The 17,768-nt window shown below is 41.8% G+C and overlaps 1 protein-coding gene across 1 annotated transcript in view; it reads right to left on the reverse strand.

The window, feature by feature from the left end:
- Positions 1-17,550, reverse strand: part of LOC121582742 (lysosome membrane protein 2-like) — a 78,804-nt gene extending 61,254 nt beyond the window's left edge. Inside the window, exons 1-2 of the mRNA XM_041898819.1 lie at positions 16,997-17,550; positions 7,970-8,127 (exon numbers count right to left, since the gene is read on the reverse strand). Coding sequence (XP_041754753.1) covers positions 7,970-8,127; positions 16,997-17,119 — 281 coding nt within the window. The 5' untranslated portion in view covers positions 17,120-17,550. The remainder of the gene's footprint in view (positions 1-7,969; positions 8,128-16,996) is intronic.
- Between the last annotated feature and the right edge of the window lie 218 nt (positions 17,551-17,768).

Below are 17,768 nucleotides of genomic sequence, written 5' to 3' on the forward strand. Positions count from 1 at the left end.
AACGATACATTCCCAGATCCACATTCCTCATTTTCATGTAAACCATTTGATGTCTATGATGTAATAAGTGCATTTTTGAAGATCAATGTAATAAAAATTCACTAGGGCTGACTCACTTGATCCCTTTTTGCAGCAGCGGTCTGCCCCACTTATTGCAGACTCATTAACCTATATTTTTTACTTGACAATTGTTTCTGGGGTTATCCTTAATATCTGGACAATGGCACAAGTCCTTCCCTACACAAAGGCAAAGATCCTTCTGACTTGGATAACTAACATCCACTTTTCAAGCTATCTTGCCTTGTCAAAGTTTTAGAGACCCTGGCCAACTCTCTGCTTAGAACTTTTTTAACTTCTCGTTCTATTCTTAATGAGTACCAGTCTGGTTTTAGACGTGGACATAGCACTGTTTAAGTGGCTACACTTGTCTTAGAGGATGTACTATATTGTTTAGACCAGGGATGGGCAACTGGCGGGTTCTCAAGTCGGAGTCTCAACTTACTATTGCGAGTTAGAATAGTAGAATACACAAGGTGCAATTTTGAAATGTGGTTATGCATTAGTGGTTTTTCTCTTGTTACTCAATGTCAGCTAAAACATTTTAGATTGGTAAGTTAGTCTAGCAGCCAGCTATCTAAACTTGTAGTATTCATGGTTGAATTACCACCCGGGGGGCCCCCATCGCACATAATTAGCTCTTGGGGGCCATGAAATTAGCTCTAAAACTTAAAAAGTGGACTTAAATGCGGCCCCTCATGATGAGTTCAGATTTTTGTGGCCCCCAACCCCATAAAATTTGCCCATCCCTGGATTGTGCTGCCTTATTTATTGACCTGTCAAAGGCTGATACGTTGACCATTTCTTACCTGTTCAAAGGTTGTCTGAAACAGGCCTAGATCAGGCGTCTTGCAATTGGTTCAAGAACTATCTAACAGACAGGACACAATGTGTGCTTACTGACGGTATCAAATCTAGTTTCCTCAATATTACGAAAGGTGTGCCACGTGGCTCAATTTTGGGCCCTGTTCTCTTCACTATTTATCTAAATAATATTGGTCTATCTGATAAAACCTTGAACATTCATCTCTATGCGGATGATACAGTTATTTACTCCTGTGCCCCCTCAGTACAGCAGGCCATTCATGACCTTCAGCATGGTTTTGACTCAATTCAAAAATCCCTTACTGATCTTAAACTAGTGCTAAATGCTAATAAAACCATGTCTATGTTGTTCTCTCGGTTTTGTAATATTGACCCTGAGAACCTGCATATTTGCATATTGAAGGGAGCCCAAATTGAGCAAGTTCCCCATTATAAGTACTTTTTTATAAATAAGGGTTTTGCCACCATGTACTAAGTCATGTTTTGCAGAGGGGTCAAATACTTATTTCCCTCATTAAATGCAAATCAATTTATAACAATTTTGACATGTGTTTTTCTGGATTTTTTTGTTGTTATTCTGTCTCTCACTGTTCAAATAAACCTACCATTAAAATTATAGACTGATCATGTCTTTGTCAGTGGGCAAACGTACAAAATCAGCAGGGGATCAAATTCTTTTTTCCCTCACTGTATGCATCAAATGCATATCAACCTGCAAGGTGCGCAAACATGCTTGATAAATAAATGCTTGATAAATAGTGCATAAACGATTGTAAATGATTAATTGCATGAAGAAATATCAAAGGAAATATATAAAAAAAATGTTTTACAACAATAGTTATTTGTTTAGAGAGAGTCAAGGATATGTTTTGTATAATACTACAAAGTCCTAGTAAAAACGTAGGCCTATAGCCTATTTTCGTTTCCCTTACAATAAAAACATTACAGCACAATCAATTTGATCAACTTTCGATTATTTTTAGAATTATAGTAATTAATAATGTCCGGTTACAGCTTCTTTTGACAATGTAGAAATGAAAAAGATGATGATAAGATAACCAGGTCCAAGTGAAATTATTTGCAGTATTCCTAAAAAAAAAACACCAGTGTATGAACAATTGTAAAGGATTAATTGCATAAAGAAATGTTTGTAGAAGTACAATACCGGTCAAAAGTTTTAGAACACCTACTCATTCAAGGGTTTTTCTTTATTTTTACTATTTTCTACATTGTAGAATAATAGTGAAGACATCAAAACTATGAAATAACACATATGGAATAATGTATTAACCAAAAAAGTGTTAAACAAATCAAAATATATTTTATATTTGAGATTCTTCAAATAGCCACCTTTTGCCTTGATGACAGCTTTACACACTTTTGGCATTCTCTCAACCAGCTTCACCTGGAATGCTTTTCCAACAGTCTTGAAGTGCTGAGCACTTGTTGGCTGCTTTTCCTTCACTCTGCGGTAAGACTCATCCCAAACCATCTCAAGTTGGTTAAGATCGGGGGATTGTGGAGGCCAGGTCATCTGATGCAGCACTCCATCACTCTCCTTCTTTGTAAAATAGCCCTTACACAGCCTGGAGGTGTGTTGGGTCATTATACTGTTGAAAAACAAATGATAGTCCCACTAAGCCCAAACCAGATGGGATGGCATATTGCTGCAGAATGCTGTGGAAGCCATGCTGGTTAAGTGGTAAATCACAGACAGCATCACCAGCAAAGCACTCCCACACCATAACACCTCCTCCTCCATGCTTTACGGTGGGAACTACACATGCAGAGATCATCCGTTCATCCACACCGCGTCTCACAAAGACACGGCGGTTGGAACCAAAAATCTCAAATTTGGACTCCAGACCAAAAGACACATTTCCACCGGTCTAATGTCCATTGCTCGTGTTTCTTGGTCCAAGCATGTCTCTTCTTCTTATTGGTATCCTTTAGTAGTGGTTTCTTTGCAGGAATATGACCATGAAGGCCTGATTCACACAGTCTCCTCTGAACAGTTGATGTTGAGATGTGTTACTTTAACTCTGTGAAGCATTTATTTGGGCTGCAATTTCTGAGGCTGGTAACTCTATTGAACTTATCCTCTGCAGCAGAGGTAACTGGGTCTTCCATTCCTGGGTGGTCCTCATGAGAGATAGTTTCATCATAGTGCTTGATGGTTTTTACGACTGCACTTGAAGAAACGTTCAAAGTTCTTGACATTTTCCATATTGACTGACCTTCATGTCTTAAAGTAATGATGGACTGTCGTTTCTCTTTGCTTTTTTGAGCTGTTCTTGCCATAATATGGACTTGGTATTTTGCCAAATAGGGCTATCTTCTGTATACCCCCCCCTACCTTGTAACAACACAACTGATTGGCTCAAATGCATTAAGAAGGAAAGAAATTCCACAAATTAACTTTTAAGGTACACCTGTTAATTGAAATGCATTCCAGGTGACTACCTCATGAAGCTGGTTGAGAGAATGCCAAGAGTGGGCAAAGCTGTCATCAAGGCAAAGCGTGGCTATTTGAAGAATCTCAAATCTCAAATATATTTTTGTTTGTTTAACACTGTCACGATCGTTGTGTAAATGATCAGACCAAGGTGCAGCGTGGTATGCGTACATGTTTAATAAAGAAGTAAACGCTCTACAAAAACAAGCCAAACCAGAAACAAGATCCCACAACATAGGTAGGCAAAATGGCTACCTAAGTATGATCCCCAATCAGAGACAACGATCGACAGCTGCCTCTGATTGGGAACCACACCCGGCCAACATAGAAATATCCATTCTAGATAATCACATAGATATTAACACCCTGACCAAACCAACTAGAGATCTCTATGTCAGGGCGTGGCAAACACTTTTTTGGTTATTACATTATTCCATATATGTTATTTCATAGTTTGGATGTCTTCACTATTATTCTACAATGTAGAAAATAGTAAAAATAAAGAAAAACCCTTGAATGAGTAGGTGTTCTAAAACTTTTGACCGATAGTGTATATTCATGACAAGATATAAAAACAGTCATTTGTTGATTGTATCAGACACTGTATTGTGCCAATATTCCCGTGCCTTTACTCATGAATCAATCGCTCCTGCCGGCTTGACATTGTGTCTTGGGGAAGTTCGAGAGTGCTTGGGGAAGTTGTGGTGCTTGGGGAAGTTCGAGAGCAGGACCTGCGGCCTGCTTGGCGGCTGTAGCTTCTCACAAAGCTCACATGCCAGATCCAGTGGGATGCATGGTGCTGATGATGCAAACACTCTTATTTATTTTACATCTGTACACCGTGAGTGTTGCTTTACCACTCTCCATCACTGATGTGGAGTACAGCTCCGCTGGTATGTTGTTTTGCGCAGAGGGGGGTAGCTCTCGCCTTGTTTGTTCACTGTTCCGAGTAGGCTAGTCTTCTTTGCAATCAACTTGTATGGTCACATTTCTGCCTTTGCCCTTGTAAGGCTCCACAAGTCTCAAAACCACAGTCTCAGACAGTCGCTCCCGCTGGCCTGGTTGAATCTTTCCCCAGATATGGAAAGCAATTGAGCAAGTACTTGGTTTCGACATCGGCGGCTAACCAAAACCTAACTGAAGTCACATGCACCATTATCAGTTTCTATCTGGTTTCTAGCGCTCATTCATCCATTGACGCCAGAATAGCATATTTTAATTTTAATTGTATTATGTTACCAGTTTTTGCTTATAGTAGCCAAATCAATGTTGCAGCGCGAGTGGTCAGGTGCTGAATGCATGGACAGCACGGATATTCTTGGAAAAAATGCAATTTGGAAAAAGAGCTGTACCTCTTGAATTTTGAGAGTTTTTTGACAAAGGTAAGTGTCATAGAAATAGCAGAATATGCTCTTTCAGATATTATATAGAAATTACAATGTTTTACCTGCATGTGACTCTGAAGGAGCATTAGATAAAGCGATGCTCCTTTCCTTGCATCTGTCAATTACAAGATACGCCCATCTTTCATGTGCAATTTGACAACTGATAGGCCTAATAATGTTACTCATCAGATTATTGTCAATTTAATCTTGTCTATAGGCTAACTCTTATTATGTGTGAAATTAGTTTTGTTATAGTTTAGGTGTAGTTTCGATGGTCCGGCTGTGCAGGTTGACTGGCATCGTTTGGTTCCGGCTCATCAACTTGGATAGTGTTTAGCATTATTTTTGCAAATGTTTAGCATTATTCTAAACGCCTACTGCCACAAGTAGCATGTTTTCGTTTTCCTTACAATACATTTGATTAGTAATTGTTATGGTAAATACAACAGTCCCATAACATCTTATTTTTACAAAGTAAAACGTAAAAGAGAATGGTATTAACCCCCAAGGTGAGTGGTCAAATTATTTGCTGCTGATAAATAGGCATAACTCATCCTTACACTATTGTCTTTCTAAATTAAATCAACCTCTTCATCCTCCTTATCATTCAGTTAGGCCTAATTTAAATTCAATTGTGAAGTAAGCTGCACAATTATTGCCCATTCATCCATTTGTCATTCATTCAGCGAGGAAAGAGAGACACATTAGTGCCTGACTGAGTACCAACATTGTCTTGGTGGATTAAGTTAGGAATAGATGTGAAAAAACTGGTGAAAAGGCTCTAAATACTTTTCTGTTTGTGATTTCAAAATTCTGACAAATGAGCAGTGTAAAATACAAACATTTAGGAAAAGTCAGGGAAGGAGCAGGACATAGCTTTTTTTGTGGCTGATTATTTTAATTTACAAAATCAATCGTCAGTGGCCGTTGGCCTATTGCGGTTCTAGTGTTAAGGGAGGTAATATGTGAGAGTTGTGTTTGTTTTCATTAATCTTGTTGTATTTATTGTATTGATATTATTATCTTATTCAGCATTCAGTGCGGCGAATAAGCATGCACAACTTTGATTTACTGACATTTATTGGAGAGACATGGGCGGACGTGGACAGAGATGTATTGCAACTGATGTCAAAGGTGTGCACTGGAATTGAAAGCCGTGTCCTGATAAGTGGGTTGACGTCCCTGCACGTCCGCGCACATAAAGTGTTCGTTACATGATATTTACAGGGGTTGTGCAGCGCCAAACACGGCTGGACATAAAATTTCCAGAAACTCTACATTTTCGGATTTGTGCACATCTGCTAAACATGTGTACAGTGGGGGAAAAAAGTATTTAGTCAGCCACCAATTGTTCAAGTTCTCCCACTTCAAAAAATCAGGGAGGCCTGTAATTTTCATCATAGCTACACGTCAACTATGACAGACAAAATGAGAAAAAAAGATCCAGAAAATCACATTGTAGGATTTTTAATAAATGTATTTGCAAATTATGGTGGAAAATAAGTATTTGGTCAATAACAAAAGTTTCTCAATACTTTGTTATATACCCTTTGTTGGTAATGACACAGGTCAAATGTTTTCTGTAAGTCTTCACAAGGTTTTCACACACTGTTGCTGGTATTTTGGCCCATTCCTCCATGCAGATCTCCTCTAGAGCAGTGATGTTTTGGGGCTGTCGCTGGGCAACACGGACTTTCAACTCCCTCCAAAGATTTTCTATGGGGTTGAGATCTGGAGACTGGCTAGGCCACTCCAGGACCTTGAAATGCTTCTTACGAAGCCACTCCTCGTTGCCCGGGCGGTGTGTTTGGGATCATTGTCATGCTGAAAGACCCAGCCACGTTTCATCTTCAATGCCCTTGCTGATGGAAGGAGGTTTTCACTCAAAACTCACGATACATGGCCCCATTCATTCTTTCCTTTACACGGATCAGTCGTCCTGGTCCCTTTCCAGAAAAACAGCCCCAAAGCATGATGTTTCCACCCCCATGCTTCACAGTAGGTATGGTGTTCTTTGGATGCAACTCAGCATTCTTTGTCCTCCAAACACGACGAGTTGAGTTTTTACCAAAAAGTTATATTTTGGTTTCATCTGACCATATGACATTCTCCCAATCCTCTTCTGGATCATCCAAATGTACTCTAGCAAACTTCAGATGGGCCTGGACATGTACTGGCTTAAACAGGGGGGACACAGCCTGGCACTGCAGGATTTGAGTCCCTGGCGGCGTAGTGTGTTACTGATGGTAGGCTTTGTTACTTTGGTCCCAGCTCTCTGCAGGTCATTCACTAGGTCCCCCGTGTGGTTCTGGGATTTTTGCTCACCGTTCTTGTGATCATTTTGACCCCACGGGGTGAGATCTTGCGTGGAGCCCCAGATCGAGGGAGATTATCAGTGGTCTTGTATGTCTTCCATTTCCTAATAATTGCTCCCACAGTTGATTTCTTCAAACCAAGCTGCTTACCTATTGCAGATTCAGTCTTCCCAGCCTGGTGCAGGTCTACAATTTTGTTTCTGGTGTCCTTTGACAACTCTTTGGTCTTGGCCATAGTGGAGTTTGGAGTGTGACTGTTTGAGGTTGTGGACAGGTGTCTTTTATACTGAGAATCCAGAGATATTATGTTGGAGTCTATTTTGACAGAGGCTACGTCCCAAATGGCACCCTATTCTCTATATATTTTGCCCTACTTTTGACCTGGGTCCATAGTGTGCCATTTGGGAAACAGTCAGAGACTGACAGAGACAAGCTGTCCCCTCTGCATAATTTCCTGTCAAAGCTATGAGATGAGGAAACATTACTTATAAACCCTGTGACATCACATCTCAGATAGAGACATAGAGACTAGGATTTATAGTTGGACACAATTTCCCAAAAGTGTCACTAAATAAAACCAAATGATGACAAAAAGGCTTCCTGACAGTTGCTGATTTTCCAACTTTGAGGAACAATGTCAATAGTCTCATGGTTCACACTTACCATACGTTCCCCTTAAAAAACGTCTCTAGTTTGGTCCAAATTTAAACAAACTACAATTTAAAAAGGCTTTATAAAGGCTTTATAAGCACTACAGAAATGCTTCACGTATCATTTATAAACAATGTAAAAGATCTGTATAGCTGGTGCTTTGCCTTCATGTAGCGGTAGATGTATGAGCCATCCTGAGAGATAAACTAAAACTTAGAAAGGCTTCATACATCATTCATAAAGTCTTTATAAACACTACATCAATTCATCACAAATCCTACCTGTATGTGTAAGGGCCAACCTGAGAGACGAAAGGCTTGGCTCCAGCCAGGAACTCGTCTGGGTTGGTGACGTTAAAAAAGAAGTACTGCATGAAGACGGGAGGAGGAGGGTTCTTCCATGTCTCAAACACACGGCTGCCCTCTGTCAGAGTTATCTCCTGAAAGACACAAAAACAGAACCAATCTTTCAAATGTATTTAATAAAGCCCTTTTTACATCCTCAGTTGTCAATTTGAATATGAAGAATGCTGAACTATGTGGTCTGTTTTGTGCACTTCAACTTCTGTGTTGCTTGCTCTTTGATGTTTAGGCCGGTGCCTAAACACCAAAGAGCAAGCAACACAGAAGTTAAAGTCCACAAAACAGACCACATAGTTCAGAATTCTTCATATTAAAATGTATGAGAACATGGTATATTACTGTTTAGTACTATATGGTTGATCAGGTTGCAATTCCAAGCTCCATTTCAATAGCTCACTGTTCTCATTTCATTACACTTCACTAAGTGTAGTGAAATGTGATTCAGTTCGGATTTCAAAGCTACCATTGCACTCAACAAGTATGAACATTGACACAAAGTATGAGGATTCAGGATGAGTCCTAAAGTAACTTGCAGTTGGAATTTCTTTCCTTCTTAATGCGTTTAGCCAAACAATTGTGTTGTGACAAGGTAGGAGGGGTATACAGAAGATATCCCTATTTGGTAAAAGACCAAGTCCATATTATGGCAAGAACAGCTCAAATAAGCAAAGAGAAACGACAGTCCATAATTACTTTAAGAGATAAAGATCAGTCAATACAGAACATTTCAAGAACTTTGAAAGATTCTTCAATTGCAGTCGCAAAAACCATCAAGCGCTATGATGAAACTGGCTCTCATGAGGACCGCCACAGGAATGGAAGACCCAGAGTTACCTCTGCTGCAGAGGATAAGTTCATTAGAGTTACCAGCCTCAGAAATTGCAGCCAAAATAAATGCTTCACAGAGTTCAAGTAACAAACACATCTCAACATCAACTGTTCAGAGGGTACTGTGTGAATCAAGCCTTCATGGTCAAATTGCTGCAAAGAAACCACTACTAAAGGACACCAATAATAAGAAGAGAACTACTTAGGCCAAGAAACACAAGCAATGGACATTAGACCAGTGGAAATGTGTCCTTTGGTCTGGAGTACAAATTGGAGATTTTTGGTTCCAACCGCCGTGTCTTTGTGAGACGTGGTGTGGGTGAACAGATGATATCCACATGTGTAGGAGGTGTTATGGTGTGGGGGTGCTTTGCTGGTGACACTGTCAGTGATTTATTTCGAATTCAAGGCACACTTAACCAGCATGGCTACCACAGCATTCTGCAGCGATACACCATCCCATCTGGTTTGGGCTTAGTGGGACTATCATTTGTTTTTCAACAGGACAATGACCCAACACACCTCCAGGCTGTGTAAGGGCTATTTTACCAAGAAGGAGAGTGATGGAGTGCTGCATCAGATGACCAGGCCTCCACAATCCCCTGACCTCAACCAAATTGAGATGGTTTGGGATGAGTCCGACCTCAGAGTGAAGGAAAAGCAGCCAACAAGTGCTCAGCATATGTGGGACCTCCTTCAAGACTGTTGGAAAAGCATTCCAGGTGAAACTGGTTGAGAGAATGCCAAGAGTGTGCAAAGTTGTCATCAAGGCAAAGGGTGGCTATTTGAAGAATCTCAAATATAAAATATATTTTTATTTGTTTAACACATCCTTGAGATGTTTCTACAACTTGATTGGAGTCCACCTGTGGTAAATTCAATTAATTGGACATGATTTTATTAATTTAACCTTTGTTTAACTATTTGGAAAGGCACACACCTGTCTATATAAGGTCCCACAGTTGACATTGCATGTCAGAGCAAAAACCAAGCCATGAGGTCGAAGAAATTGTCCATAGAGCGACGAGACAGGATTGTGTCGATGTACAGATCTGGGGAAGGGGTTCCAAAAAATGTCTGCAGCATTGAAGGTCCCCAAGAACACAGTGGCCTCCATCATTCTTAAATGGAAGAAGTTTGGAACCACCAAGACTCTTCCTAGAGCTGGCCGCCCGGCCAAACTGAGCAATCGGGGGAGAAGGGCCTTCGTCAGGGAGGTGACCAAGAACCCGAGGGTCACTCTGACAGAGCTCCAGAGTTCCTCTGTGGAGATGGGAGAACCTTCCAGAAGGACAACCATCTCTGCAGCACTCCACCAATCTGGCCTTTATGGTAGAGTGGCCAGACAGAAGCCACTCCTCAGTAAAAGGCCCATGACAGCCCGCTTGGAGTTTGCCAAAAGGCACCTAAAGGACTCTCAGACCATGAGAAACAAGATTCTCTGGTCTGATGAAATCAAGATTAAACTCTTTGGCCTGAATGTCAAGCGACACGTCTGGAGGAAACCTGGCACCATCCCTACTATGAAGCATGGTGGTGGCAGCATCATGCTGTGGGGTTGTTTTTCAGTGGCAGGGACTGCAAGACTAGTCAGGATCGAGGGAAAGATGAACGGAGCAAAGTACAGAGAGATCCTTGATGAAAATCTGCTCCAGAATGCTCAGGACCTCAGACTGGGGCGAAGGTTCATTTTCCAACAGGACAACGACCCTAAGCACACAGCCAAGACAACGCATGAGTGGCTTCGGGACAAGTCTCTGAATGTCCTTGAGTGGCCCAGCATGAGCCCGGACTTGAACCCGATCTAACATCTCTGGAGAGACCTGAAAATAGCTGTGCAGAGACGCTCCCCATCCAACCTGACAGAGCTTGAGAGGATCTGCAGAGAAGAATGGGAAAAACTCCCCAAATACAGGTGTGCCAAACTTGTAGCGTCATACCCAATATGACTCAAGGCTGTAATCGCTGCCAAAGGTATTCAACAAAGTACTGAGTAAAGGGTCTGAATACTTATGCAAATGTGATATTTCCTTTTTTTTTATACATTTGCAAACATTTCTAAAAACCTGTTTTTGCTTTGTCATTATGGGGTATTGTGTGTAGATTGATGAGGGAAAAAAACAATTTAATATATTTTAGAGTAAGGCTGTAACGCAGCAAAATGTGGAAAAAGTCAAGGGGTCTGAATAGTTTCCAAATTGACTGTATTAGGTGGCTTCCCATGAAAGGATATTTATTTACCTCAATCATAACTGTTTACCTGCTAGAGCAGTACCCCCAAAGTTTTTTAATTGAATGTTCCTTCCTAAATTTGAACGTCATGGCTGCAGGAAAACAGGAGAACAAAACATGCCTCCCTGGGGAGTTGGGGGTGGGTGATGGAGGGGAGGAGGGGTAAAGGGATGGAGGGGAGGCACAGATGAACGGGAAAGGCCCTCTTTTTGTCTACGGTAACCAATGGAAACCCTTTCACCAGCCAAGCAGACTGCTCACACACTATAATTTGTGTGTGTGTGTGTGTTGATCATGTGATTGGTGAGCTCCAAGGCACTGACCTTAATGATCAGAACACATTCCTCTTGTTTGAACACAAACTCACAGAGAGAGAGAGAGAGAGAGAGAGAGAGAGAGAGAGAGAGAGAGAGAGAGAGAGAGAGAGAGAGAGAGAGAGAGAGAGAAAGAGATGCTGCAGCGCCCCAGTGGATGTCTCTCTGTGTTAATGATGGCCACGGAGGCACAATTACCCCAGCGCAGGGACAAAGACCCAAGCCACCAGGGGACCTGTGGAGGGGCGAAGACATCCACTCTCAGCCTCTCCAATGACAAAACGTCCAGCTGAGTAGCTCAGGATAAGGTGCCTGTCATCTTAGATAGAAGGAGAGCACAGTCTGGACACATGGTTGAAAATATCAATATGATACTTTACCCAGCATAGAAGATGATCAACCTCAGTCAGGGTTGTTCATTTCAAGCAACATACAACATTTGTTGGTGCAGATGCAACATTTAGGCTTTGATTTTTAGGTATTTTTTCATGTAGACAAGCTAGGGGTTAAGACCAAAGGCATTCATACATTTCCTGCTGTACACGGCCGTCTCTAACACGTTGGGGGGCATTGTTCTGGTCTGGGCTAATGTCACCTCTCTAGTTGGCCGATGGTGATCCTTTACTACAGTGACCCAGTTAGGATCTGTGGAGCTGCCAAACACTTCAGGGTTACGTCCTAAATGGCACCCCATTCCCTATACAGTGCACTACTTTTAACCAGAGCTGGTCAAAAGCAGTTCACTATATGGGGAATTGGGTGCCACGGCTCTCGCTGTTACCCAATAAGCCTACCATGCTCTGTGAAAGAGCTTACCACACAAAGAGGGTCTACTGCTGAGTTCAGAAGGGTTTCTGTGGTTTGAGTTATGAGCTCGATCCTGTCCCAAATGGCACCCTATTCCATATGCCCACAATCCTCTTTCAAACCATGAGGTGATATGAGGAGTGGTCTGACTCCACTATGCCGAGAGGTCCAAGACAATAACAAGTTTGTGTGTGTGTGCGAGCGTGCGTAGGTGCGTGTGTGTCTGTGCACCTGTTGCATTTCCAATATGTTTTCATGGCCATCACTCAGCATCATCTTTCACACATGTAAAGACCCCAACAGACAAAACAGGTTGAAATGATGTAATCGGAATTAAATGGCACACTATTCCCTTTATAGTGCACTACTTTTGACCAGGGCCCATAGTGTAGTAGTGTACTTTATAGGGATAGGGTGCCATTTGGGACACAACCTTTAATAAGTAACCTAATTAAACAAACACTAGAGGCTAAACAAACATTTGTTGTTTCAACATCTACATTTTGTAAGATTCTCTCCAGAGATAAAGTCCAGATTTGTGTGGTCTATTCTTGGTCAGGTCCGTCACATCAGGACAGTGTGTTTATGTGTGTGTGTGTGTGTGTGTGTGTGTGTGTGTGTGTGTGTGTGTGTGTGTGTGTGTGTGTGTGTGTGTGTGTGTGTGTGTGTGTGTGTGTGTGTCTCACATCAGGATCGTGAGTAAAGGACCATTGTTTGCCTGGCTGGCATAACCTCTGCATACCTCACGGTAAACAGGGGTAATACTGTATATTTAGGTCAGGGGGAGCGGACTAGCCTAATTATCTGACAGCATTTCCCATGTATTATTTGTTTATGGAAACACAGATGGGATGGTATGTCAGGGTGGCACAACTGTTACTACTAGTTCACATCTGTCTTATTTTACGCTTGTCTCTCACCCAATTGGCTGACTCCTAAGATCTATAACCCTGGTCTGTCACCCAATTGGCTGACACTTAAGATCTATAATCCTTGTCTCTCACCCAATTGGATGACTCCTAAGATCTAGAAGCCTTGTCTGTCACCCACTTGGCTGACTCCCAATATCTAGAACCCTAGATGGGTAAAAATAATTAAAAGCAGAAACTGAATATCCCTTTGAGCATGGTGAAGTTAATAATTACACTTTGGAAAGTGTATCAATAAACCCAGTCACTACAAAGATACAGGCGTCCTTCCTAACTCAGTTGCCGGAGAGGAAGGAAACCGCTCAGGGTTTTACAATGAGGCCAATAATGACTTTAAACAGTTACAGAGTTTAATGGCTGTGATAGGAGAAAACTGAGGATGGATACACAGCATTGTAATTACGCCACAATACACAGAGTGGGGGGGTTGAATCGCAGTGGCTGTTTGCTGAAATGGTAGTTGCTTGTTAAAAATGTAATGCAATACAATGGCAATTCAGGTTATAGGTTAAAATCCTACGCATGAATACCGACATTATTACGCACATTAATTGATAATGATGGAAAATAAGATATGCAAGATATTTGAATAGATATTTTTTAAATAGCTATATAAATATATTGAGGTGAGAGCATTGGAAATGCTTTTGGCGGTTGACCTGCTTCTGTTTTGTGGGTGGCACTATGTGATGTTTTCGATGGATGGGTCCTGGCCCCTCGGGGGCATAGGGATCCGGGGGGACAGGGGTGGTATGCTGATCACTGGGATGATGGCCCAACTTGGGATGGGGAGGGGTTTTAGCTGAGGAATTAGTGGAGAACAATTGGAGGGTTATTTAGTAACATTGCAAATATCATGGTACAGCTATGTGGACAGTCAATCACTATGATGCACAATTGAGAGCAACCTGTTGAGGGCTCTCCAGAGGGTGGTACGGTCTGCCGAACGCATTACCGGGGGCAAACTACCCGCCCTCCAGGACACCTACAGCACCCGATGTCACCTCTCATCCAGAAGGCGAGGTCAGTACAGGTGCATCAAAGCTGGGACCGAGAGACTGAAAAACAGCTTCTATCTCAAGGCCATCAGACTGTTAAATAGCCATCACATTAGACGCTGCTGCTGCCTATAGAAGTCACTGGCCACTTTAAGAAATGGAACACTAGTCACTTTAATAATGTTTACATATATTGCATTACTCATCTCATATGTATATACTGTATTCTATAATATTCGTCTGTATAGTCCATGCCGCTCTGTCATTGCTTGTCCATATATGTATATATTGTTAATTCTATTCCTTACTTAGATTTGTGTGTATTGGGTATATGTTGTGAAATTGTTAGATATTACTTGTTAGATATTACTGCACTGTCGGAGCTACAAGCACAAGCATTTCGCTACAGCTGCAATAACATCTGCTAAACACGTGTCGGTGACAAATAAGATTTAATTTGATTTGATTTGATTTCAGTGAACAATTATAATTTCAGTAAGGAAAGGCTGGTCTCAGATCTGTTATTTTACAGAGCAATTATTCTGTATAGGTAGGTAGGCCTGCTATGCTTAATAAAACCAAATTTCCCAATTCTCATACTTTGGTCTATTGGTCTGGACAATCTGGACTCAGAGGTAGATGTAACATAGTAAACAAAAATCCGGGCCACTCAAATTAGTATATTACATTACGAATTCCAATTTGTATGATATGTTACGAATTGCAATTCATGCAATATGTTACGAATTTGCTATAGGTATGATATGTTACAATTTTAAATTTGTTGTGGCTAACATTATCTAGGTGGCTAATGCTAACTTTAGCTAGGTGGCTAACGCTGACGTTAGCTAGGTGGCTAATATTAGCTAGGCTAGGGGTTAGGGTTAGGGGTTAAGGTTAGGGTTAAGATTAGGGCTAAGGTTAGTGTTAGTGTTAGGGTTAAGGTTAGGGTTAGGAGTTAGGTTAAAGGGTTAAGGTTTGGGTCAGGGTTAGTGAAAGGGGAAGCTAACCTGCTAAGTAGTTGCAAAGTATCTAAAAGGTAGTAAGTAGTTGCAAAGTTGCTAAAAGCTAAAATTGTCCGTGATGATATTTGAACACGCAACCTTTGCATTGCTAGACATTCGTGTTATATGCCTACCCTTCCACCATCCTTTCATTTTTGCTGTATTGCTTTACACTCCAACAAGATATAATAGGAAAATGTCATCCTGACACGGTTTTGCAAAAAGGTAAAATGTCACAGTAGCTGATGTTTTTCTCAATACATTGCAGATGAGTGTCGCAGGGTTGACATCTCATTTATTACATTTACATTTTAGTCATTTAGCAGACGCTCTTATCCAGAGCGACTTACAGTTAGTGAATACATATTTTTTTTTATACTGGCCCCCCGTGGGAATCGAACCCACAACCCTGGCGTTGCAAACGCCATGCTCTATCAACTGAGCTACATCCCTGCTGGCCATTCCCTCCCCTACCCTGGGCCAATTGTGCGCCGCCCATGAGTCTCCCGGTCGCGACAGAGCCTGGATTTGAACCAGGATCTGAACCAGGATCTCTAGTGGCACAGCTAACACTGCGATGCAGTGCCTTAGACCACTGCGCCACTCAGGAGACGAATTTATCTCATGTCTCTGTCTCACTCTACCTCCTCTTTAACCCTCCCTCCCCCATTCTCTTCTCCCTCCCCCTTCTTTCACTCCCTCCACCTCTCTCATGCTCTCTGTCTCTCTCTCTCCACCTCCCTCACTCTCCCGCCTTCTTTCCCTCCCACTCCTTTCATCTCTCTCTCTCTCCCCATCCTCTGTCTTACTGTTGACTCTCTCTCTCCCCTCCCTCCTCCCTCCTTCTCCCCTCGCTCCCCCTCCCTCACTCCCCCCCTTTTCTCTCTCTCCTCCCACCTCCATTATCTCTCCCTCCTTCTTTCCTCCCTCCCCCTCCTCTTATCTCTCTCTCTCCCTCTCCCTCTCCCTCCTCTCTTCCACCTCTGTCTGTCTGTCTGATTGACAGGCAGACACAGACAGACAAACAGACACAGACAGACAGACAGACAGACAGACAGACAGACAGACAGACAGACAGACAGACAGACAGACAGACAGACAGACAGACAGACAGACAGACAGACAGACAGACAGACAGTCTTATATAACCATACCAAGGGTAACATATCATACTAATTTGAAAATCCCAAATGTTCTATGTGACGTCTAGTTTATGAGACCATCCTGGTCTGGATAGAACCCCTAAAACTCAGTGATCTCTGCATTGATTCTGAGAAAGCGTCAGCTGCAGTTTGTTGGAGAACTTCACACAGTGGTGCACTAAGCTACTTTGTTCTCAGTACCCCAAGCAAAGTTATTCTGACGGATTGGTACCGGATGATTTGCAGTCTCTAACCTGGTTTTGTGATTGTCTCATAATAATTAGGTGGGTGCTTACATTTGTCCTATTTTACACATGTACAAGTGTGTGAATTGGAAATTCATTTTTTTGCATATCCTACTCCCTTGAAACACCCTTGGAGAGTGGGGTCACGGCCAGGGATTAGCCATTATTGACAGCAACCCCAGAGCAATTAGGGTTAAGTGCCTTGCTCAAGGACACATTGACAGATTTTTCACCCAGTTGGCTCAGGGACCTAGACAACAAACAACCTTTCGGTTACATGGCCCAAAGTTCTTAACCGCTAGGCTACTTGCCTCCACACCTCATGACATTGTAACACTGCTGTAACTGCATTTTGATTTATTTGGCACCATATCAGTTATTAAAACATTTTTGACATGCAAATATAAAATGAAAAGTTATCAAAACTTTTGCATTCTGCTAACTTACCTTTTTTAACCGGTTATGTATTACAGTTTGAAATACTTGAGCCACAAACAAGCCAATCCCGATGATCAGCAGATGAGCGCAGACAATCCCGACTCCATATACTGCACAAGATCTTCGAGTCATGATGCAGGACAACAGCGCGTAAAAGTTGAAACACAGCAAGAAGAGGACAATACCGTTGAAATGTGGCAACTGAGCCTGCTACGCTTTTATCTTCAAATTCCTTCAGTTCACGGTGCATACATTAACAACAACATTTCTTCAAACTTCTTCAAAGTTGACCTTGTTGTCCTCTTTTGTGGTTTGTGGTCAGTTTTTCCACTTTTCTGTAACTTGCAAAGTGGTAGAACTTGGATTCTGTAGAAGTGACTGATTTTATCTGTTTATTCTAGTCGAATATAATGGTAATCGCTTCTTTATTCTTCTTAGTTTTAAGTCATAGCAAGAAAAGGAATGTATGCTAAGTTTAGTTATCTGCTGCCTGGTTAATAAGGAGATCTTTCACAACAAAGGGAGGTTGTCTGCAATCCGGGGTGGTGAAGGTGTAATAAACTGTATGAAACATGCCAGTGGATATTTGTAGGGGGCTGAGAAGGTCATGCTTGTTGATTGGTCACAACTCAATGTCTGCTGTTCTCCCTTCAACACGTGTGGCAATACGGTTACTGTTTCTGCCTGGTTGGGAGGAAAAGTAACAGTGGTGTATTCATTAGTGCACACTGTAGAAAACGCTTTGCAATTAAAACAAGCGTTTGTTATTGGACAAGTTCAG

Source organism: Coregonus clupeaformis, chromosome 15, assembly GCF_020615455.1.
Source record: "Coregonus clupeaformis isolate EN_2021a chromosome 15, ASM2061545v1, whole genome shotgun sequence".
NCBI classification, from domain to species: Eukaryota; Metazoa; Chordata; class Actinopteri; order Salmoniformes; family Salmonidae; genus Coregonus; species Coregonus clupeaformis.